General features: G+C 39.3%; 1 protein-coding gene across 2 annotated transcripts in view; it reads left to right on the top strand.

The window, feature by feature from the left end:
• Positions 1 to 23,854, top strand: part of PDE1C (phosphodiesterase 1C) — a 372,931-nt gene that overhangs the window by 337,982 nt on the left and 11,095 nt on the right. Inside the window, exons 16-17 of one of the 2 annotated variants that reach the window (XM_026068590.1) lie at positions 2,707 to 2,781; positions 16,656 to 23,783. In XM_026068590.1, coding sequence (XP_025924375.1) covers positions 2,707 to 2,781; positions 16,656 to 16,669 — 89 coding nt within the window. In that variant the 3' untranslated portion in view covers positions 16,670 to 23,783. Of the gene's footprint in view, positions 1 to 2,706; positions 2,782 to 16,655; positions 23,784 to 23,854 lie in introns of those variants that run through there. The other variant, XM_026068589.1, reaches the window with a different exon arrangement.

The raw sequence follows: 23,854 nt of genomic DNA, 5'->3' as shown, positions 1-23,854 counted from the left end.
ATACAGGCCTGTAGTATGTCCTGAGAGTATTACAAAATTCAGGCCAAGGTCAGTAAAGTAATTGTAGCTGACAGCAAGTCACTGGGAACATCCAGCCTTGAAAGTACAGGCTCAGGTTTTCGGTTTAGACAGCAGCAGAAGCAGGAATTTTGTTTAAAACATTCCTAATATATTTTCCATGTATTTCACTTGGCTGCAGGGCTTTCCCGCAGCTAGATATTGCTTTGCCATTAGTATTTTAGATTGGAAAGACTATGAGGAGCCATGCTATCATTTTCTGTCACATATGGGATTTTTCTTCAGACAGTGTTACGTAGGTGAATGGGAACAAGCCCCCAAGAAGACAAAAAGGTTGGGGACATGTGAAATCCCAGTCAGATTGCACCAGATTTTGCTTCCCAAATCCTCTGTTTTACGTGCTTCTAACAATACAGGGGTTAAGTGTGTTCTAGTGCTTTTTGACAGTTCCTTTTTTTTTGCAATGTCTCTCTGCTGCAGGTGTCAAAAATGCTTTGAAAGGAACTATAATGATTTCTGAAAATTAGTGTCTTCCTCAGGAAAAGAAATCCTGCTCTTTAATTTATTGGAAAAGGCCTTTATGAGGTACAATCACTGCAGGGTCTTTGGAGACTGATGAAATGTAACATTCATATCTCTGAGTTCACTGCAGCTTCCTTTACGCCTATATGTTAATATCTCATCATAAAGTATTTGCCTTATTATCTCTCTGCCTTTGTAATCCCTTTCAAAAAGATTGTTATGATCATCGTTCTGCTCTGCTGCTGGTGGTATGGCATGGTAGATATTACAATATTCAAAAGTGTCCTATTCTTAATAAGTTATAGTCAATGAAAGTTCAGAAATTGTTTCATCAGAGGAGTTTGAAATTTCTCTCAGTCACTGCCCACATGCCTTCTCAGAGGGATCAAGCTATGAAATAACATACTTGTGGGTGTTCATCATCTCTGCCTGCACACACTTAGCAAAATTCTTTATACAGTGGTCAAATAAAGTATTATTAGCTTATCATTATTATCAGCTGTATGATGATGGAAGGAATGTGAGAAGACTTTTGTGCTTTGCTAGATACCTTTTCATTTCATTTCTTGAAGACGATGTCCTCTTATGGGCTGCCTTCCTCAGTCAGACATCTCAGTCTTGCTTGGAGCTGCTCATACCTCTCTGGCCATATGGGACTTTCTGAAGGAGGCAGAGTCAGTAGCAATGTGATCAGATGAGAAGGTAGCTGGCTGTCCTGTGTCCTCATGCTTTCATTTTTCTCTCACCCACACAGTGAGCTTAATATGAAAAATATGAAAGTTTTGGCTTTAAATGACAACTGGACAGGACATGTTTTTCCATCTCGTTAAATATTTTGAGACTTCAAAGCCATTCGTCTTTTACACTATGGTGAAACTTAATTAGGAGAGACAGAAAGATCAATCCTCTGACATCCAAGAATAACAAGTATCCCAGTGGTTAGGGCACAATGTGGAAGAGAGACACCTTGTTTCACTCCAAGTTCTTTTTTGAGCTGTTCCAAAAGTCCATTCATCCATTGGCCGTGGCTATCTGGAAGGCAAATCAGATCCTGTATAATGCATTGATACCTATAATCCTGATCCAAAGGCCACGAAGTAGCTGTAGTAATAAAAATGGTAATATAGCTGGAATAGGCATCACTTTGGTATAGCCATGTAATGCACCTCTCATTTAGAAAATTCTGAAGTTATGTTCATTATAGCTCTTTCACATTGAAGGGTGGGTCCCAAATTCAGAGCTGTTGCTTCAGGAGTGAAAAGAGGGCTGCCTGCTCCCATCTGTGTGGGCTCTCGTTGCTGCTCTGGTCATCTAAGGGGAGGAGACCTTCCCAGCTGCTGCAGCTGAATGAGCCCCATACTACTAGATCTCTCCCTTAAAGTTATTTTTTATTTAACATTAAATTTGGCAAGAAGTCATTCTTATTCAATGAGGTGATGGTCTGGGAAGGTCTGCTGTGCTCCACGTATGACTAATACCTGGCAATAGCAGACAGAAGTTGAGAATGACTCTGGTGAACCTTCCTGTGTTCATAAAATACACCCCAGCTCCGGTTGCCATTTTCATTCTGCATCAGGTATTGCTCTGCCTTGCTCTCCTGGTTTGTTATGGAGACTCTAAAACTGGTACTCAATACTAGGATGCTTGACTATTCTCCGGGACCATCATGAAGGGACTAACGAAAATGAGTCTGTGGATAAAGAAGGCTGGTAAAAGAAAGTGAGACAAAATTATATAGGATTGTTTGGGATATCTGTGGTTCTCTATTAGAAAGAGCTATGATGAAATCTTGGAGGGTCTTTCTCAGTCATCTGAAAGCATAGATGTTTCAGAGATTCATTTTGAAACAAAGGTTGTGCTCCAGGTTTTTTATTTCCTGCACACGGCCAGAGGGAGTATGAGTTTGCATGTACACTTAAAGAGGTATTAACAATTAGAATACATTTTAAACCAGATTGCAAACCTTGATTTTGTGTAGAAGTTGGATAAACTTTTTCTGGTGTTTTATTCTTTGTATAAATGTATAAATCCCAGTTCTCTGTGAATTCATATATTTTCTCCTAAGGAACACATCTTTCTGATGTTCTAATTTGATTGGGTTACAGACATTAATAAACTGTTCTCTGCATTAAAATGCTTATAGTATTTCTTACTGCTTTTCTCTAGGTGAATTAAAGGAAAACAATAAGTCAGACAAAAAAGATCAGTCTAGTGTGGGAAATGAATCAAAGAAGACAGATGGTAAGGACTTAATATTTTATTACATTTTTTCACACATTTCTATATGCAATCTACTGTTTTCTAGACAGCCATAGTTTGTTCTAAAAGGAAAAAAAACTGTAGTAACCAGAAACAAACTTAACAAAAGTAGTCATCAGATTTGACGAAAGCCATTGGGGCAGTCTTGGGGAAGATCCTCTCTTTCACATAATGCCTAGCAACACTTAGTTGTTCTGTTGGTAAGCCATCTTCCTTACCCATCAATTTTTGTGCAGTGCCTGCAAGAAAAATCCTGGGTTATTAAAGTTGCTGAATAGAAAATGCAGATACCTTGTGAGGTTCTATCTATCTGACTTCCTTTGGGCCAAATTCTGCTCTCAGTTAGGACAGATTGCATGGGGGATGCACAAAACAAAGCTAAGACAAGCCCTGTACAAGGTTCCCTTGCTTTTTATGGTTGCATGTTATACTATGCCAATATAAGCGCAAAGCTTTCTTGGATTAGTTGGGTAAGTGGGAATTTGCCAAGTGCTGTGGAACCACGGGTGCGGGAAGCAAGCATGAGCAAGCACGTTAGTGTAGAGGCCATGTTAAGGACAGTATAGAAAAAGGACGTGTCTGAAATAATCCCAAGTCGGAGAACAGTTCCTTGGGCATCTGGGAATAATTTCAAAGAGCCCTGAGCCTCTTGTAAAGGTCCACAGATGTTTTAGTAGCCTCAACAAAGTGGGAAAACAGCTATAAGGTCTATGACATGTTTACTCTTGCTCTTCCTCAGCTGTGCATCATGGGGCTCCGAGACAGTAACTGACCCCACATTGCTCCAGAAGTGATTGCCTAAATGTGGGATAGCAATATAAATGGAAACATATGTGAGAGCTAACATTTTCTTTGTGTGTGTGCGCCTAAGTTAAATCCACTGAAACATAGCTATTCCTAAACATAAATAATACAGTACTTGGTTTTGATGGTCAGGAAAGACAACCTCTTTGTAAGTACTGCAGCTTAGAATGATACTTTGTTTTCTAGTTTATTGTTTCCTTTTAAAAAGTTACTTAATATTCCTATTGCTCTAGCAACCTGAAAAATAAGAAGAAAATGTGATGCCCTGACAAAGAACGTTGAACAGTTAATCCAGAAGCATGTATTAATTTTGGACACATAAGTATGTACTTTTTTAAACAGCCCTGTTAGCAAGGATTGTTTAGGAAGATTATTTTGTTAGGTCGTATTGTTTACACAGTTGAGAAGTTTCTGTCAGGAAAATAGTCTTGAACAAGTACCATTCACGACTCTTTCTGCAGTTATGCTATTAATTAAGCACAAATATTCAGAGAGCAATGTGAATCTCCAGATGTTCATGAATGTGTGCACTGGTGTATATAGCTGTAATGGCCCCTAAAGGATTAATGGGCAGAACGGCTACTTTCCCAGCTGCAGTGAGTGGTGGCTTAGCAGCAGTCCTGGCAGGACAAGGTGGACACAGGGAGACTGAGGCTCTTCTAGGAGGGCTGAGGAGCAGGAGCCCTGCCAAGGGAATAGTCCCAGAAACCCCTAAATTTGAGGACAAGGTTACATTTGAAAGCCTGGATTCCCTCAGGAAAGGCAAGGGGGCAGCAATTTAGTCCAGCTGGAGGACTGAGAGAGAAGTGTTTCATGATGACTTGAACCATGAGGGAGTAAATTTGTTTCTTTATGACTAGCTAGTCTTTGTGTGCTGTTAGTTGTTTAATGCCCACTTGCTCTCCTGCAAGAAAATGTTCTGCTCATCCCCTTAGGGAAAAGACCAGTACCATGGGACAGGTTGATTATAGGGAATAAGCAACTGTAAGCACTTGAGGACAATTTGTAGGCTGAATGTTTTTCATTCAGGCACTGTAGAGAGGGATTATAGCTAATGATCTCATTGACAGAAATCAGGAGAAAAATTGTGAATGATGTGCCACGGAAAGGAAAGATCTACATTTGGCACTTTTGTTTTGACAAATTCTGTGCAACCTGTTCTATCCATTACTCACGCTAGAATAAATCTCCTTACCAGCCATGTGAGGGAGGCAGAGAAGGGAATATTAGCCATGGATAATACATGGCTGTTTGCAGAGTAGCAAAATATTTACTTGAACATATGCTTTATCACATGCCGGTACACGATCTTTCATGTGCTGAAAGAAGGAGAAAGGCAGAGAGTTAGAAAGATGAAGATTATAGCTATACTGCACTCACCAGTTAGCTAGTGTGTCAAACTCAGCCTGGGCCTTTGCAGCATCAGCCCTGGTACTTGGGTTTTACAGCATCTGCTTAGCCTGCAGCTGGGGTGTATTCACATTAAACAGGTGCACATTTATGTAGATTTACCGGGTCCTATGAGAGCTATAGCTTTTTCTCCGCCACCCACTAGCACTAGCTAGAGCCCTGCACCCTCCTGTGTCATATATTGCAGTTTAGGTCAGACTGTGCCCACATCTACTACCCTTCCCCTGCTGCACAGGCATCCTTCACGTGGAGAGGAAAGCCGCAGAGTATACGATGCTGCTGAGTATATGGTGCTTGCACACATCGCACTCTTGCACAGGGAATAATCCTGTTGAGGTAGCTCCTCAGAGTGAGCTCAGGGTATGTAGAGTTACGCACATGCATAGATAAATCTTTGTAGGATCCAAGTCCAAGGTGCTTTTTGAGCATGTACAAAAGAAGGCTGTTGTAGCATCTTGTTATTGGAATATATACATGCAAAAGATCTCTAATGCATTCCTGCTCCTACTACATGGGGAACCAAGTAGCTAGGGTCACATGGGATAACCGTCCCCTGTGGACACAGAGACATTGAACAAGTCTGCACTCTAGTCACAGGTGTGACATGTAGCTTCTGTGTCTGAGTTACTTTTAAGCTACCTACAAGTAGGCGAGCAGACATGCCTCCCAGGAGCAGAGCACAGGCTGTCTGAGCCACCAGGAAATTACATACACATCGAGCCAGAGCTTTGTACAACTAAGTCTATCCATACTAAAGCCAGCTACTTTAAAGCTGGTCTGAGGATGTCTACATAAGCTGTAGTCATGCCTTAGATTTCAGTATTAACTGCTTCAAAAATCCTACACAAGCCCCCTAAATATAGGCTAGTTTTCTTCTCATTTTAATCTAATCTTCAGATAGCTCCTTTGAGTAGATCTTGGACAAATACGTGAACGCTTTCATCTGTAGGACAGACATTCTTGTTATTCAGTAATGTACGTATCTTCAATTCCAACAAAAGAGATATGGGGCTGCCATTACCCATATAAAGACACAGTCCTATCAGAGACAACATCAGCACAAGCAGTTCATCAAATGTTTCCTGTGGGATAGAACCTTGTTAAACCGTTTTGGAAAACCTGATTTTCCAATGTGAAATAGTTGCTTTTCAGCACTTTGAATGGAAAATTGTAAGTAGTTGTCACATGGAAGTAATCTTTTTCTGTGTTCACAAACTTTCTTTTTGCAGTTTTTTTCTACTCACATGACAAAGCTTTCAATAAATGAGGAAATTATTTCCCCTCCTTCCACCTTCACATGTTATCTCTACCTCCTCCTCGTTTTTTCCTACTGAGAAAAGATTCTGTGCTGTTAATAGAAAGTTTTCAGTGCAACACTTCATTCCAGGGGCCAAAGTGCAGTTTATTCTGTTATTCTTTTTCAACTAGGAATTACAGAAAATCAGAAGGATGTTTTTATGTTAGTCCTGGGGACCTATTATTCTAGCAGTAAACAAGCAAGTTCACAGGTTATAGCACAGAAATATAGTGGATATATGTACTTTTCGCTTGACTACTAGTACCTACAAAGAAATCAGTGTGCTTTGGGTATGTGTGATGAGCAATGCTCCCACCTCGTGGTCATATTGTAACCATGCATTTTGACAGGTGATCTTTCAAGAATATGTTCCTCTACCCAGAGCAACAGAAAATAATATAATATGTAGTCTTAAATAGACAGCATCCATATGAGTGTGCATAACAGGCTTACTAGGTATTGAGGCCTTTATCTTTCTGTATTTTTATTTTCTTGAGCTTTACTGTTGCTTAACAGTAGTTAAAAGCCTTTACTATAGCTTCCATACACTGACCATGCCTTTGGTCTTAATTTTTCTTGGCAATCATTCCTTGATCAGCATGTGCACAATTCCCTGATTAGAAAGCTACAGTGCAGGGGCTTCATTTCTTTCTCCTCTAGCTGTCCCCAAAAATTCAAGTATTTGTGGTGACAGATTAGCTGGCACAGAGTATTGTTATCTGAGAATGCCTTTGGTGAAGGAACATTTTTTTGCAGGGATTTGTAATGGTGGTGTGATGGAGCCATGATGATGCTTCCACATTTATCCCAGAAATACTTGAATTAACAAGGTTCTTCCTTAGCTTCATTTAGGGGGAATGTAGCTTTTCACAAAGCCTTTCAGCAATTTAAGAACTGTTGGTCTTTGCAGCCTGCTGTGGGCATGGTTTTCAGTAGTGCATTGTATATATCAATCTAGCCAAGACCAGTAAGTAGCAACAAACACTAAGTAGCCTGCTTCTTGTGACAAAACTCTGCTTCTGTTATTTGCATAATGCCCTTGTTATTTTAAATAAGGTCATTCAAGCACATAAATGAACATTTGTCTATATATCCTTGAGTATGGTAAGAAGGGTAAATTTCAGGTCACATAAATAATGTGCCATCTCTATTTCCATTCCAAAAGACAGGCTGATTTCTCCTTGATTTTCAGAAGCAAAAAGCCTGTTTTGCTTTAGGTTCATAAGGCAAACATACTGGATATCTCCTTTCTGCTGGATACTACTCTTGATGGTATGTGTCAGAATCCAGCAGTGGTGGCAAATTGGAATTGCAGTAGTCTAAGAATATTTCTAAAGACAATTTCCTTCCATTTCTTTTTTCTTTTATAGTCTGTTATTTTAATTACATTAGAGGTTATTGCCCTAAGATAGAAATCAGAATGCATTGTATTGACACCTTCTAAAAAGCTTCCTTGAAAGCATGAGGACATTTTACTGTCCAGAAACCATATTTCACCATAACTTACTTCTGCTGAACAACTGTTCCATAATAGTGCAACATAGAATAACTTGGGGGGTAAAAACCTGCTGTACTTTTTAAAATCCTTTGTGTGCTTTTTAACAAAAACATGACAGTGTCTTATTTAGCAAGTGGCACCTAAGGCAAGCTGGAATTTGCATAGAGAGATGTACTTTGAGAAGGTCTTATGTAGTTTTAGTATCAAATAGAGGATAAACATTATGTGATGTGATTTTTGAAACTAAACACAAAATTTATTGTTAGCATCCTGATCTCAGGAGTATTATGGCACCATGGTGCATATGTTTTATGAGAATATGGGGACTATATAGAAGGGTGCCTTGTATAAATATGCATATGATTTTGCAACTTTTCCATTCTGTGTGTGTTTGTGTGTGTGTAAATCTCATGAAAAGCACCTGATTTTCCTTTGGGACTCTCATATTTCTCTTTTTTAGCCTGCTTTCCTGGATCCTCTAGTTCAGGCCATGCCAGGAAGTTAGAATGTCCTTAAGATGTTTGATTGCTTTTAACTTCTATTTCACTTGAAGTCACACAGTGTGGATATGTGACAAATTTAATAATTGGGAGTAGCATTTTTCTTGATTTCATATTTGAGTGAATATTTGGAATATTCATTCCAGTTGCATGGTGTAAAAAAAAGTCAATGTAGGTGGGTTCTTTAAGTAGTTAACTTTACACAGGGCATTTTCAGGTTATCTTTTGTCATTTGGATGTAGTTCTGCTCAGAGATAGCACGTGGCTGCATTGCTCAGGGATAATGTTCACCTCCTAGAGCCACTGCAGGAATGTATAACACTCCCCTTGGGAATTCCTCCTTGATTTTATATCATCAGCCAGTTTATTGTGCCTGTCAGGGAACTGAGCCTGACCTTGCACTCATTATAGACCATTCTTATGGGCTTAGCCCTTCTTATCCCATTTAGGACAATTTGCATATCTAACAGTGTACAAAAGATCTCTGCTTCAGTAAGAGGAGGGTCCCTTCTTGCTCACTCCCTCCATGAACTTATGTTCAATCCAGTGGCAGTCAAGCCTCCTTTTTCCCTGTACAACACTTAGCCCTGAAAGAGAAACAAGATCATTTCTGAATGCAATGACTGAAGGGACAGAAGAATTTGAAATGACTCCTGAGGAGAGTTTGGTGGCCTTTAGCCTCTCCTTGTCCCTTCCGTATGGAACAATTAGTTTCCAATTTGGGCATCCCAGTCATAATTATTTTACCAGATAGGGACTCTGACAAAGTAGCTTAAATAGAAGTATGAAGAAAGAAAAAAACCCCAACACAGTCAAGTATATGGGAATCCAAATGTAAAGTATGTACTGTCCAAATTGCCAGCTGGGTGCTTTGTGGGTACCTTCATGCCCTTTGCTTTGCCTGCTGGACCTGCAGGCTGGTGTCTCCCTGGGGGCAGAGGCAAAGAGACATCAGTGTCCTTGGGCTGCTCAGCCTGGGGTTCTGCCCCATGCAGTCAACGGAAGCTGGACAAAGAGCTAAGTTTTTGGAAAGAGAGTCATTTTACAAGTTAGTTTTCTATAACTCATACTTTAATACTAATATTTAGTATTTATTACATTAATCAGTCCATCATTAGACAATTCATTCTGTCTGCTGCTTCTAAACTGCTGCTTAGCTATTCCTAATGTTATAACCTGGGACTTGGAGGCTATAAGTAAAAATGGAAGAAGAAAATCTGCAGCTTGTATTAGTTGACAAGTGCAGTTTGGGAATTTGAGTCCAGTTCAACATAAGTGATTGTCAAAAACAGAAAAGACTGAGAAAAATCTAAATGAAAAGTTTTGCTCTGAAATTATGTTTCTGTTTTACATTTTCGCCAGCTTTAAGTAAATGGTAAAAAAGAAAAGTTTTATTTGGGTCAGATGAGAAGCACAGCCTGATCTTTCATTCCCTCTCCACCCCCTACCACCGCTCACAAAAAAGAACCACCTCTCAACAGTTGTGGGTTTTTGCCATGAGAGAATGAAAGCAATTACTTGTGTCTGACCCAGAGCTGAGCATTATTCTAATTTTTCACTTTAGTCACTCAATCAAAGATGCAATTATTTGCCCAGTGCTAATTACAAAATTCCGACTCATGTCTTTTGCTGAAAACTTTGCTGGCCTTGCTTATCCTTTTGGCTATGGTGGTTTATGCCTCTTGTGTCTTGGAAAGTACTGAGGTTTTTGTTTCCATCCATGACAGAGCAGCTCTTTATGAAAACCATGATCCAGCTTCTACCATGACGATGGTCAGACCTTTTTATTATGTTTGATTATCAAATATAGAATATGCTTTTCTTGTGTAGGTTGCTCTGCATAGTGAATGTATCTTTTCTTTCCTATATACTTTACTCAAGAAACTCAAACATTTTTGATGTAACTAAACTTTTGCCAGTTCATCCATTTTATTTTCTCTGCTGTTAGGAATGTCCATAATGTGCTGGTAATCATAGAATATATAACAGAATGAAGCTAATCTCTTCCTTCCATCACTGAAGTGATTTCAGGTCACGTGTAATACAAGCTGTCAAACAAACACAAAGCTCAAGAGCAGTGTGAACAGGACTAGAAATTGTTTGAAGTCATGAATGATTTAGGGATAATTATGTGCCAAAGCTTGAAAATCAGAATACCTTCTATGCTAATACCGTTTTTCCCCCTAGCGAAATGAATGTTAAGCACTTGGGTCATCTGCTAAATTAGAATGATGGTATTTAAATTCAGTTACAAAACAAGCATGCAGAATTTTTTCCCAACAGTATTTCTTCTTGTTTTCCCTTGCTTTAAACAGGACCCAGGCACCTTGAGTAATGTTCTATTTCCTTTGGAGAAAATAATCTCTCTAAAATTTCTCATCCATTAAAAAGACAGATAATGAAGATGAATTAACTTATAACATGCATTTCTTCTTCGTTTCATTGATCTTCTGAACTTTGTTCCTTAGGCCTCATTCGTCTCTGATGCAAGAGAATAGCACAAATATGCACAATTTATTTCTTCACAGTCTTAATTCTCTTTAAAAAGGCTTTCCAAGTGGCTTTAATATGAGAAAAAATCATCCAGTGGTGAGAACTGAGCACTGAAATTTTGGACTTCTTCACTCTTTTCTGAGCCCTAAATTTTTAACTCAACAGCTTTAGCAGCACTTTTCAAAGGGGAACACCTACAACTGAGCACATTTTGGCATGCAGGGGAGATAAGAAGTACCCAGACTTTTTGGAATAAGCTTATAAAATTAAGGGGTCACTCCTGCAAGGTGCTGAGTGAGTCAACAAAGGAATTAAACATGTGGCAGTATCCCATGGAAATCATTTAGCACTCAGTCCTGCTAACTGCAAATATTTCCACCATGTGTAGTATTGGGGATGACCACCTTTTGGATTATAGGTTATCTGAGACCAGTTTACTCAGACTGTTATTCCCTCACTCTGCACTGCCTCAGTAGTAATCGTGGTGCAACATCAAGTGCAGTACAGCAATTTGTCGTTTCTGTTGTCATTTCAGCCAGTACCTGGATGCGGGAAGCAGGAATAGCCTTATCCTAGTAAGCCAAGGCTTAACTGTTGTGATTAAGGTTTATCATATTTGAAGTGTCAGAGAAACACGAGTAAGAAATGGGGTTTTATTCCAAATTTTAACCAGTCCAAATATTTCTAAACTTCCTTGAAAGCTGGGAATTCTAAAAAAAAAAAAAAAGTGTTTCAGGAAAAATCCTCATAGGAATGTGACATTTCATGTCAATTTTGAAATGTTTGGGAAACTTATCAGTTTTGTTTACAAATCTGAACATTTATTTTAACTCTTTTTTATTTATACAGTATTTTAAAAACTACTTTGTGAGAATTTGTTTTCTTTTAATGAGTGAGGGCAGAGGCTAATTTCAAACACCATCTCACCTTTCCTAAGAGCACTAAGATAGCCACACTAGGCCAAACCAGAAGGCACTTTAGCTCTCCCATCACCTACTTGATGACATTTTATATTCAAGATCATAACGAAAAAAGAACAAAAACAGAGCAAGACCTTCCCCACACCTTCCCAGCTGCCAGAGATCTAAGGCAGAGGTCCAGTCTTTGAATTAAATATCTCCCAATGGATTTTTCTTCCACTAACTTGTCTAATTATCTTTTGAACCCTGGTACACTTTTGGTATGCACATCCTGAGGCAATGCAATTCAAAATTTACTTTTGCATTATGTGAAAATAACATCTTCTTATTTGTTTCAAATTTACTACCTGATAATTTCATTTGATACCCCCTTCATGTATTGTGAGAAACAGTGAATAATTGTTTCCTGTTCACCTTCTCAGTGCTGCTCTTAATTTCATTTACCTTTTATCAGGTTCTCTGTGCAGCTCTCCCTTTCAGGCTAAAGAGTCCTAGTGTGTTTAAATTTCGTCTATTTGATTTTCTGTTAAGTGAAAGCCTTCTGACATGTGCTGCTTATGTATGTTAGAATGTAACACTGCAATAGTTTGTGTCACACACTACTGATACTGGCATGGCATGAGAGCATCTGATTTTGATAGAAATGAGAAAACCCAAAAGATACTATTTTTTTCTCTAAATTTTCCAAAATAAAATATCCAAAGCACAATAATGTTCATTTTCACGTAGTTGTATGTTGGATTTTTTTGTTGATATCTTTATGAGTTCACAGCCACTTTCACTGTTACCGAAAAGACATCACCATGGGGGTTTGGATAAGGGATGCACTGGATGAATATGGTTCACTGAGGCTCTCTCCTTTTGCTTAGCAGGGAAAAAAATATATATATTTTTTAAGATTCTGTATTTTTTTCTGTGCATTTAAAACAGACACTCAAAAATAGCTTGGGGAAATGGTATCTCAGGGCAAAGCTATTTAGTAGTGTGGTGGAGTTCTGCCACCCTATAGTAATACTCATATAGCATGCTAAGAAGATCAGATTTGTACATGCTAAGCACTACTTTTTCACAAGTGAGCTGCAAGATTACCACAATCTCCTTAGAAAGAAAATCCGAGGGTGTAATCCTGGATGATTATGGTGTCATCATGTATCTCCTTCATTATTAAATATGTTTATAATGTTGAAGGAATATGGAGTTGAGAAGAGAAAATGGGGAGCGTGGAATAAACTCACAAACACTTTATTAATAAGGAGAGGTGTGTTACTCAGTGGGGCAAACTAAGTAGTTTGTGTAAAGCCCCCTGCCCATTAAATCCTTATTTCACATCACTCTGTCCTGCAGTTTGCATTCGGCTTTTATTTTTTAGGAAAGAGAATAGCAAGGTTTTCTTTCAAAGAAAATTTGGAACCCACAGGGCTGAGCCTTGCCTCCTGGCGCGGTCCTGCACTGGAGGACGGGCGGCATTGCCCTGGGCTGGCTCCTGGGAGCACGTTGCTCTCTGCGGCTCTGGAGGCAGCGACGGAGGGTTGAGGGCAGGCGTTTGTCAGAGGGGCAGGATTGGCCATCTCCAGAGGCTGTGCTGAAAGAGGTTAGCTTTTCATTTCCAGCTGGTATAATTAGCGTTGCACTCGGTGAGGATCTGGGACCGTGAGTCCTTACAGAACAGGTGTAATTTTTGAGTCAGTCTAAACTCTCACCTCGGTCTAAATGTCTCTGGGGCTCTGTTCCTGTTCTCCAACGGGGTAGCAGATTGTAAAAGTTTGAATTACACGGGCATAATAAATGCCAACTGTTAAAACTGGCAGTTCTTGTAAGGCCTCAGGACTCCCAAACATTTGTTTTATCACAAAAAGAGAGGCAAATATGTAAGATTAATCACTGATTGTGCAAAGCCGACAGCTAGCTTCCTTGTTGAATGGATGTAGTTATTCACTGAATGGTTCTGTGTAAAGGAAAAGACAAACTGCAGTATATTTCCCCTTCAGTACGTCAGACTATATAGTATCCTAGTAAACATATACATTCATGATCCAGTGAACACATATTAAAAATGCCATAGTATAAACTGCAAGCTGATAGCAGAAATGGACTTAATAATCTTCTCACAGTGGGTGCTGGTATCCTGTGAAGAGCTCTAGGAGTCGCTGGTATTTGCATTAGTGATCAAGGGGAGGGTCTATACTCAATCTTGACAAACAATGTAAACTCGACAGTGACACTGGCGAATGGAGGCATGCATTCAGATGAGGCTATTTCAGCTGATGAAATTCAATATATGCCGAGTGAACTACTTAAAGTCTTCCTGTATACAGAACACTGCATATTCATTCTTTTTCCTCTTTCAATTATCTCTGTTAATGCATACTAATATTTGCACTGGATCTGTTGTGCTGAAATGAAAAAGAGGCTGAATCATATCCAAGGTTGGCGTAGTCTTAGGGAAGCTATTTTGTATCCAAAGGGAAATTCAGCGAGGAAGCCAGCACATTTGCTCCACCAAGTAGAAAAACAATTTAAAGTAAATGCTGTACTAGAATGTTCTCATTGAAGCTGATGATGTGGCTAACAGAAGTAAAAAGCAATATATGACTCAGTTCTCCACAGGGAACTTCTAGAGTTTGGAAAAAACATTGTGTTTTTCCCTGTTTCGTTATTGGGGATGGGAGGGGTGAAAAGAGATAGTCCTGTGAGTATGGATGGCAAAGGAACGGAAGACGGCACGTTGGGTGATACTTGCAGCTCTGTGTCAGATTCCAGCTGCGATTCAGCAAATCATTTAAGAGGTTCAGAAATAATGACCACCCAAAGCTGTCATTTTATCCAGTTAATGGACCTGTCCCCTTCCCTTCTTTTGGGTCAGTATCTTCTCCTTACAATGTGACTAATGATACTTCTCACAGGAGTATTATGATCCCTTTAATGACAGTAAATCAAGCTGAACTTTTTAGATGCGAGATGTCAGGAAAGTGTAGTACTGTTGTTATAGTTGTTACTATTGCCCACTGTAGATTATGCTCTCAGTAGTGCTGGGAATGTGATAATCCAGTCTAAATAAATCCAAGAAATGCTAAAAGCTTAGTTCTTTACAGTAGGGGCTTAGACTCACATCAGTGGGCAAGATATTGTTGCAGCAACTTACAGTGGACCATCCAAAAGGAAAAAGTCCCCCTGCTAACTACGCAGTAGAAGAAAATGACACCAACTCTCTAACAAATCCTGTGCAGCCACTGCTATGCATGCATCAGAGGTAATATGATCCAGCAGCAAAGCCTTAAGGTTTTTGTCACTCCTTTTTTTCGCTGCCTTAATAAAAACAAAAATTCCTGTAGACAAAAGGAACTGGTTTCTGAAAGGCACACAAAGACTTTCTGATATAATCACATCTTCCAGGCAAGCACACCCCTTCTTCGGTTGAATTTCCTTGAGTGAGAGATCCTTTCTAATGCACTGGTAGTGCTCTGCCAATATTGGCATTGTTAGAATAACAGTAGCTAGGCAGAGTGCCAGGCATATTCAGGGAACTGGTTGGGCCAATGTAGACTAAAAAACTAATGTATAGAGGGTCCTTTTTCATTAGAAATAAAGAAAAAAGTTTCTTGACTTCATTTCTTCTTCAAGGAGATCTGTTCATTGTGAAGATTCATGTAGCATAACCACATAAAAATCAGTTGTGTTTGTACATTCAGGATGATGTTAGTCAAATATAGCCTAATTTTGAGGCTGAGGAAGTTATTAATATTTGTCCAGATAGTTAATTCTATTAGCTCCAATTGGTTATTTTGGGTTTCTAAAGAGGTCAAGGAATTTAGTTATCTAAGGCAAATCTAAAATCCTGAGTGCGTATTTATACATCATATATCTGCTGTGAGAGATAATTTCTTAAATAACTTGTCCATATGTATTGGACTTGTCAAAATTAATTGTACAGCAAGATATAGCATTATATTACGGTCAAGGGCAGTATTAACAAGCTCTTCCTCCCAGAGATATTTTTCTGTGTATTGTAAACAAAACTTTGACAACATGTCTTTTTCTGCTATTGGCACAGATATCACATGCAAGAGCCTGTTAAACTTTAGTTGGACTGGCCATTCAATGAGCAAGGATATGGCTTAGCTCCACCAACATGTATTTTAATTTTTCTGTGCATTGTTTTGTTATTTTCTAGTCTTGCCTGCAGATATTGTACAGATACTGACTTTGCTACTTGCTGCCTTGGGCAAATAGCTTCTGGAGATTAGAATGTGGCCACCAAATTCACAAGCCATTGTAATCTGATCAGAGATACAGCTTTACACTTACCTGATCAAATTGGCTTTCAGTTACAGAAAAGTCGAGCAGGTTGTATAATGCACATCCTCGGTTAGATCTCAGACACCTATCCTTACATAAGGTTGTGCTTTTCATTGCAAGGTCTTTGGGAGAAAGGGTCTCTTAAAGATATGGCTCTTTTGTGTTTGGAGCATTTTCTTTTCCTTACCCAAAAACACATATACAGTGTTGTTGGTTTTATGGTCAAAAGTGTATTGAAGTAGCTAGTGAGCAAGGGTGATCCAGAGAGCCCTAAACTGAAGAAACCTAAAGGTTAGACCACACTGAATTCTGCTGCATGATCTCAGTCATGCCGAAGATTGACCTCCTACTGCTTTAGTCAGAGCGCAATGAGTTTCGCTTCGTGTAGGGCAGAACCAGTCGAGTCAGCCTGATTGATTAACTTCCAGTCAAGTCAGTTTGATTAGCTGACTTAGCTTGGCTTAGCTTTGGTGCACCTCACCTTGTGGACTTTCAACAGTTAAGCAAAGCCACGCTGCTTGGAGGGAATGGGGCTGTCTAAATTGATACCCTTCTTTTTCTTTCCCAGAATACCTTCTCCTCGGACACAGGGAAGAAAGGCAGCATTTGACACTTTTCTTTTTCTTTTTTTTTTCCAGATACAGAAGAGTAAAAAAAATACATATATAAAAAAAAGAGACTGCAAATTTCTTTCATCATTTTAGCTGAGCTTCTTCATTCCTGTTCTCCTCCTTCCGCAAAGACCAGTTTCTGGGGAAGGCGTTAAACAACTTTCAAAACACTCCTCCTCCCACTGGCTACTCACAATTAATGACTCTGGGTTCTAGGGTGGGGGCCTTGTTTTGGGGGTTGATTTTATTTTTATTTGTTTGTTCATGTGTGTGTGTGTATGCGTGCGTGTATGCATTTTTTTGTTGTTTGGGGAGCTTTTTGTTGAAAATAATCTGGTGGTTTCCTGATGCAGATGGTTCCATTTCTGGACAGGTCAAGCAAATAGGTGAAAGTCATCTTCAAAAGTCAATTTTGCCCTTTGCTATGCTTCAGCCTGTGAAACCTACATTAAGATGGTTTAAAAGAATATCAAAAATCATGGAAAGAAACTTGATAATACTTCACTTTTTTTTTTCTTTTTCCCAAGAGGCTTTCCAACTGCCAGTAGACAGAGAATTTGACTTAAGTTTTACCCTCACTATTAGAAGATTTTGTGCATATGAATGGTGAATTTGTAGCGTTAATTGACCATTTTTTAGGATGTGATGCTTTTCCTGGGTGATACAATGATAGCAAAATGTTTTTGTTTCTAAACTGCAGGTAAACTCACTCAATCCTTGGTTTTATTGTGTTTTTGCAGTTAGTGAAAGGAAAGACGAATCAACTAAAGTGGTATTCCCTTGGTGCAAATTTTGTTGTCAGACTCTGAGTGCATGTACTTCTTGACGTGTCTGCCTTAACTAGAGATTACAAATAATGAGCTGTTTCCCACGTTTGTTTATGGGCTACTTGTAACCACTCTTTGTCTGACCTGAAGATCTAAGAAAAGGAGGGCAGCAGGGAATCACACAGATCAGTTCTTACTTTCATCTCAGTGTGACATTTCTTTCATTAGTTATTGAATGGACAGGCCAAAGGAAAGGAAAAGCATTATTGGAGAAGTAGGGATAGAGAAAAACAAAATGAAACAGTGTGTCCTAAATACACTACTGGAGTCAGTAGATATAACTGTGGCATCCAGTGGAGCTAGACACATGGAAAGAAGCCATCATTTTGGCCCATTTTAAAGAGGAAATGTTAAAAATACCTCCCTCAGGCCTTGATTCAGGAAAGTATCTTTTTATGAAGAGTGTTAAACATTTATGTAAGTGCTTTTCTGGTTTGGGATCTTGGTAGGCATGCAGTTAATTATAAGTAATTTTACCTATTTGTGTGGAAATCAAGACAGGCGTATATATGCATACACTTGTTTTCTGCCTGACTCCCTTTTCATTCAGGATGCAATCTTGCTGTGATAATCATATATATATTTTACAAGGAATTGGACTGCTGTCATGGCTCTTCGCTATGTAGAGAACATGCAAAACATTGGCTTAGGAAGGTAACTCATTCTTGTGTTCAAAAGCACAGGATTTTACCACCAGCCTATATTAGAGCTTGAGTCTCTGTCCTGCTTAAACTGTGCATGTACAGGGATGAACTTCACATAACACTAGCAAAAGTCACAGCAGTGAGCTCAGCCTATATCCACATTTAAACATGAGTACTTTCTCACTCAGGAGTGTTTGTATCTGGGGTTTTGATTATTGCGACTAGAGACATTTTGAGTTCTTTTTTTGGACACCAAAGTTTGAGTTTGTTCAAAGCCAGAGATTTAGATTAGGTTCATGCTATGAAAAGGTTGCACTTAATTCTGTATTTTCAGAAGGAAGACATACAAAAATAGCTCTTGCAGTTCTCAGAACTCACAGTTAGCTTCACTGTACTGGCTCGTTTAAATAAAGTAAATATAAGGGCACAGTGTGTTCCCATTCGTGAGCTCCTGGTTCAATGGTAGCTCTGTGTGCATATCCTGGGTTAGACTTACTGAGAAAGAAGGGGTGCTGAGAGGACAGTGGCCACACAGGCAGTACAGAGTGTGCTCCCGGTCGTGCAGTGGGGAAAGGGCTGTGTCATCCCACACTTTCCCACCTCCCCTTTCCACCCACCGTGAGCTTTCAGCCCCGATAAGGGCGGTAGAATATGAGATCCAGCCTTGACCAGGTTCTTTAACGGGACATATTGATGAAATATCATTAATACAGAGCTAAATACCACACCGTTGACTCAGTCCCTGAAGTGAGAGGGAACATACCCTGATTAAGAGCTTGGTCAGTGGAGCAGAATTTAGTCAATATTTTTTTAAGTTATCCTTATGTAATGTACAGTGATGAAAAATACCTTAGATCATACAGACTGGAATCATTTAAAAATGAAAATTTTATTCTTCATCTACTTCTGATATTTGTTTTCTTTCTTTCTGGGACTGACTCCTTTCAGATAGTGAAGCAAGACTGCTTTATTCACATCTGGTCAGTCCTTGCTTCTCGTGCACTGGCACAAAAGTGTGAAATCAGATTGGAGAAGGCTTTTTCTTGACTGTCAAGGTTATTCACCACTGGCAGAAACTAACAAGGGAGTTTCTGGATTTGCCATCTCTTGGGGCTGCAGATCCAAACTGGATGCTGTTCTGGAAGAGATGCTATAGGCAAAGAAGTTACTGATCTCAGCACAAAGGTATGTAGTAAAATGTTTTACAGTATACAGGTGGACAGATCTAGCTCTAAGATTTTCCTGGTTTCTTTAAAGTGTCCGAGTATGGTGCAGTGGTACAGCATTTTTTATAATTTTTTTATTTTCACTTAAAAAAATCCCCATGAAATCTCTTCTATTAGCTTGGAATGATACAAAGTGAAAGTGAAATGTAGAAATTGAGATCCTACAAAGAGACTAGGCCAGATAAAAAAATCTATCATGGCGTCTCTTCCTAGGATCACACCTACATTACTATACTCTGATTATCCGCCTCCCTGGAGCACTCTGCAGCATTGTGCTAATGCATTGTGAGCCAAGGAATGGTATATTTAGACACCTCCCAGTTAAACTAGAGATCAGCCACTGTGCAGTTGTGTAAAAAAATAATAAAAGTTAAAAAAAAAAAATACAGAATGGCTTTCTCTTATTTTATTCCACCGAAGAAAAAGAAAAAAAGAAGGATTAGGTCTGTATCAGCTAGTGGCATGACCTCTGTTTATAAAGAATGAGAAAGGATTTCTGCTGTTACATCCTTACTTAACTTTCCCCTGGATGTATAGAAATTATGTTTTCAGATGCCTTCTTTTTCCAGCATCTGTAAGACTATACAAGTAAGGAATAAGCCAGAAAAACTGAAAATATAGGGCCAGTAATGGTGGCCTCATGCTGAAATGTAGTAGACTTATTTGGGAATGCCTACAAGCAGGCTCCATGGGGTCTTACGGGGTCAGAGAGCACCTTATGGAGGGAGGAATGGACGGGGAAGTTGTGTGCCACTAAGATGGCATGCTTCTGCCTCTACGAGGGAACTGAATGTGTTCTCCAAAAGCTTTGCCTTGCTGGATAAGCACCAGCCATCTTTTACTCCCCAGAAACTGTTGTCTAATGTAGGAGGGAGAATCCAGACACTTTACCCCCTTAAAATAGGGAGAACTATCACTGGAAGTATCCCTGCCAATGTTTTCTCCTTTAGCTGGAACTGGTCTTGAGGGAATTAGCAGACCTCTCTCTTATGGTGACTTAGCACTTGAGCTCCTGACTACACGATAATTATTAAAAAAAAAAAAAGCAATATGTCATTATCCTGATCATAACTTAAATGACTCAAAGGGTGGCAGTTCTCTGGTCTGCACTCAAGCAGTGATTTAAACTGTGTGTTTCTGCGACAACGGTCAAGAAGTGTCCGTACATGTGAAAAAAGGGATTTGTTTATTGTAAGCTTTTTAGATTGTAATGGCTGTGATGCAACCTTTCAAAATCATAGGATCAAGTACTTATGCCCACCAGCTTTCCTTGCAAGCTACACAGCTTCTTTTGTCTAAATTATATAGTCAGATTTCTGTGTTTCCTTATAAAAAGGTGATGGATATCACTGTTGCTTTCCATATTAGGGAAAGAGGATAGTTGCCATAAATCAACTTTTTTGCTGCAGAGGCAATAAATAGGTAGGAGATTTAAAATTTTTTTTTAAAAAAGCTTTGCTATTTTAGGCTTAAAACATACTTCAAAGTAGTCAATCTAAGCAGACTGATGCTTACCTAAAAGTGCAGCCTTTTATGTAGCTTCAGCTGCTATATTTTCATACAGTAGGATGTATGGTAGCAAAACAAATCTGGAATTTGGGAGTCTGGTTCCTCATTGGTGAATGGAAGAGGCAGATTCCTCTTTCTTGCTGCTTTGTTTCTTAAACATATATTTGCAGTTGGAAAGAAACTTTCCAAAATGTAGTTGCTTATGTCAGAGAAGAATGGTTTTTGCAACCTACCATTTGAATATACAGTGTTTGCATATGCACACACAAAGGTCATACGTGCTCAATCTAGAAGCAAAAACAGTTCAAACTAGACAGTTTTTAGTATGGTAGAGAAAGCTGCTTTGTAATCAGAAGATGCATGAGCTCACCTAGTTAAAGGGAACAGCAAGCACTTTCATTGTTAGTCCTTGTAGATTCTACAGTGGATCTCAGACCTGGTTTTTAATTAAAAAACATGATAATCCATTCAGATTAGAAATGATGAAAACTGACCAGGAAAGTACTTTTATGGCCTCAACTACAATCAGCTAGTCTATCTCCAGGAACTCATGAGATGGTCTTAAATATTTCTTAGTGGCTCATTTTTCCTCACAGGTCATTTTGTAATAATGAAACTTATCATCCTCTGCTGATCTATACCATAGTTTAGCCATTTATACTCAGCAAATGACAGCACAATCAAATCCTTTTACTTTATTTTAATCTATCACCTCATCCAATAATTAAAAGCAAAAGAATGACCCTGTGCTTTCCCATGTGTTGAACCAGTGCCGATCTCACAGGTGTGCTGGTGCAATGTCTGAAAGCCAGCATGCAGATCTGGTAACACCCCAGCTGATGCTGTTAAAGAGCCTTGATTATATTGTATAGACTCCATGCAAATTGCTAGAGAGAGCAGCTGTCACTGCTGACCAGGTAGAAAGGAAAAAAAAATACATGGGCTTTCATGTTTTTAAGGCACGAATTCTACTCTCACTGAAGAGGGTAAAGAAGCTTATCCCACAGCACAAGCAGGTCTGCCTCAGTCTCAGTTTAACATCAGGTGTATGTCCTACTGTGATCCTCACCCTGCTTCCATGGGCAGACGAGTTTTGTAATCCCAAGACCCCCTTTCCCTGCCTGATTACTGTGGTCAAAGAATAAGCATAGCACATGACCACTGCTGATGACACTTTTCTGTTAAAATGAAACATGGTCCATGCATTTCCATTTGCTGAGTCCGTCTTTTCCCCTTGTGTTTCCATTTCCCTTTTTTCCTGAACAAACATAGAGATTTCTGATCTCTACCCCAGCATGACCATGACACACGTTATCAGCTCTATGCCTCTCTTAGAGGCGTGAGCTCTCTGCTCTGGTGACTTGAGCAGAGGGTGGAAAAAATGGAGCTACTTCCAGGCAAACTGGCTCAGGACTCGAAGCCATGAAGGCCTCCCAGTCCAGAGCCCAGTCTTAGCTAATTCGCTTTAATATCTAAGCACACAACAGCACTCACTTACTAGCCTCACGGCACCTTCTTGGCATTTTGCATTCTTCTGATTGCTTCCCAGTGTGTGTGTAGGCTGTTGTGTTCTTGTAATCCCCCGGTTTTAGAAGCTATCCAGTGGTAGGAGGAATATATGTAATCCCGTTGCCTCTGCTGGTGGTTGTAGGAGTGCATATATCAAACTAAATTACTTATGGCCATTGGGGTTTTCTAGTGATAAAACCTAGCAGTAGAATGGCAGAGTGGGCGTTTTCCTTTTCTTCTTGCTTGGATGATATTTTTATACAATTTTATATGCAATTTTTTTAAATATTTGCTATTTTTATTGTAGGGTTCTGGTTGGGGTTTTACCAGAACTTCTGGTTGTCTACAGGCCCAGATTCTCACAGGAATATTTTCCTTCCCTTTCCTCCTCCCCCTTCTTCCCCTATAGGCAAAAGCCATTGCATTTGCAACATCAGCTTACAGCAAAATAACACCTAGGGCCTGATCACTCTTTTAGTTGCACTGAAAACAAAGGAAGTTGCATGCAAAGTCCTGCTAGTCCCACTGCAGCATCTGGGGCCAAAGGCTAAATGCAGGACAGTTCTGTGTAAAGCCAGTGCATCAGGGTAGTGCTGTCTTCCTTTGCTGTGGTAGGAGCTGCTTCCACCACAATATGTTTAAATAAGAAAATCTCTCTGTGTCCATAATGCTACTTTTTGCAGCCACTTTACTGAGTAGGCACTTCTAACAAAGGTATGTGTTGGTGCACTGGCTACCTTCAGCAGGGAGGAAGGGTGAACATTATGGCTTACCTGTGGCAGTAGATTTCACTGCTCTTTGCTTAAATATATAGTGACAGGTCCTAATGAAGCTAAGGAATGTTAAATCTATTTGTAAGGGGGATAAGGGAAAATTAACCAAATTCAAGGATCTTGGTCTTGTAAAATAACATTTTTTCAGCTGGCATTCTGCAGGGAATTCTATGTATGAAGTTGAACATAAACTTTAGAGTATGTTTTTATTAGCAGAACTGATAATGGAGATGTCTGTCTTGAACTGAACTAAAGTAAACAGTATACACCTGTTCTCTAACATTTTTCAAGGAAGCAAGAGGCAGGTTATTGTACTATTTTGCTCCAGGGGATGGAAAACAAATCAAAATCCATTTTGAAAGCAAAATTCAATGCAAGTTTGCTCTTGGGACTGGGTGGGTAGGGTATCCAAAAAAACTATTTGGTTTGTAAAGATTCATTAAGGAAAAAAAAATGCAAAACTGATATGAATCATGCCATGTAATGCCAAGTATTCTCAACTTTTCTGAGAATAATTTTAAACAATATGTATTTATTGTTAGTTCCTTATTTGAAAGAAGAGGCTTGTGGTCTCTAAATGTATAAAACATTTTTCAACATTCCAGTTTTTCTGTAACTGAGTCCATGTATGTTCATCTTATTACCAAATAAAAACAATGAGGTCTCTGCTCCATTTGATTTGAAGTGCTAGAAGAGTTGATTTTGTTCTGGTGCTTTCTACATCCAATCCAGGCATGG

This window comes from Apteryx rowi, unplaced genomic scaffold (assembly GCF_003343035.1).
Source record: "Apteryx rowi isolate R43461 unplaced genomic scaffold, aptRow1 scaffold_276, whole genome shotgun sequence".
Taxonomy (NCBI): Eukaryota; Metazoa; Chordata; class Aves; order Apterygiformes; family Apterygidae; genus Apteryx; species Apteryx rowi.
The sequence above is the reverse complement of the archived record's forward strand: the minus strand, read 5'-3'. Positions and strand labels throughout refer to the sequence as shown.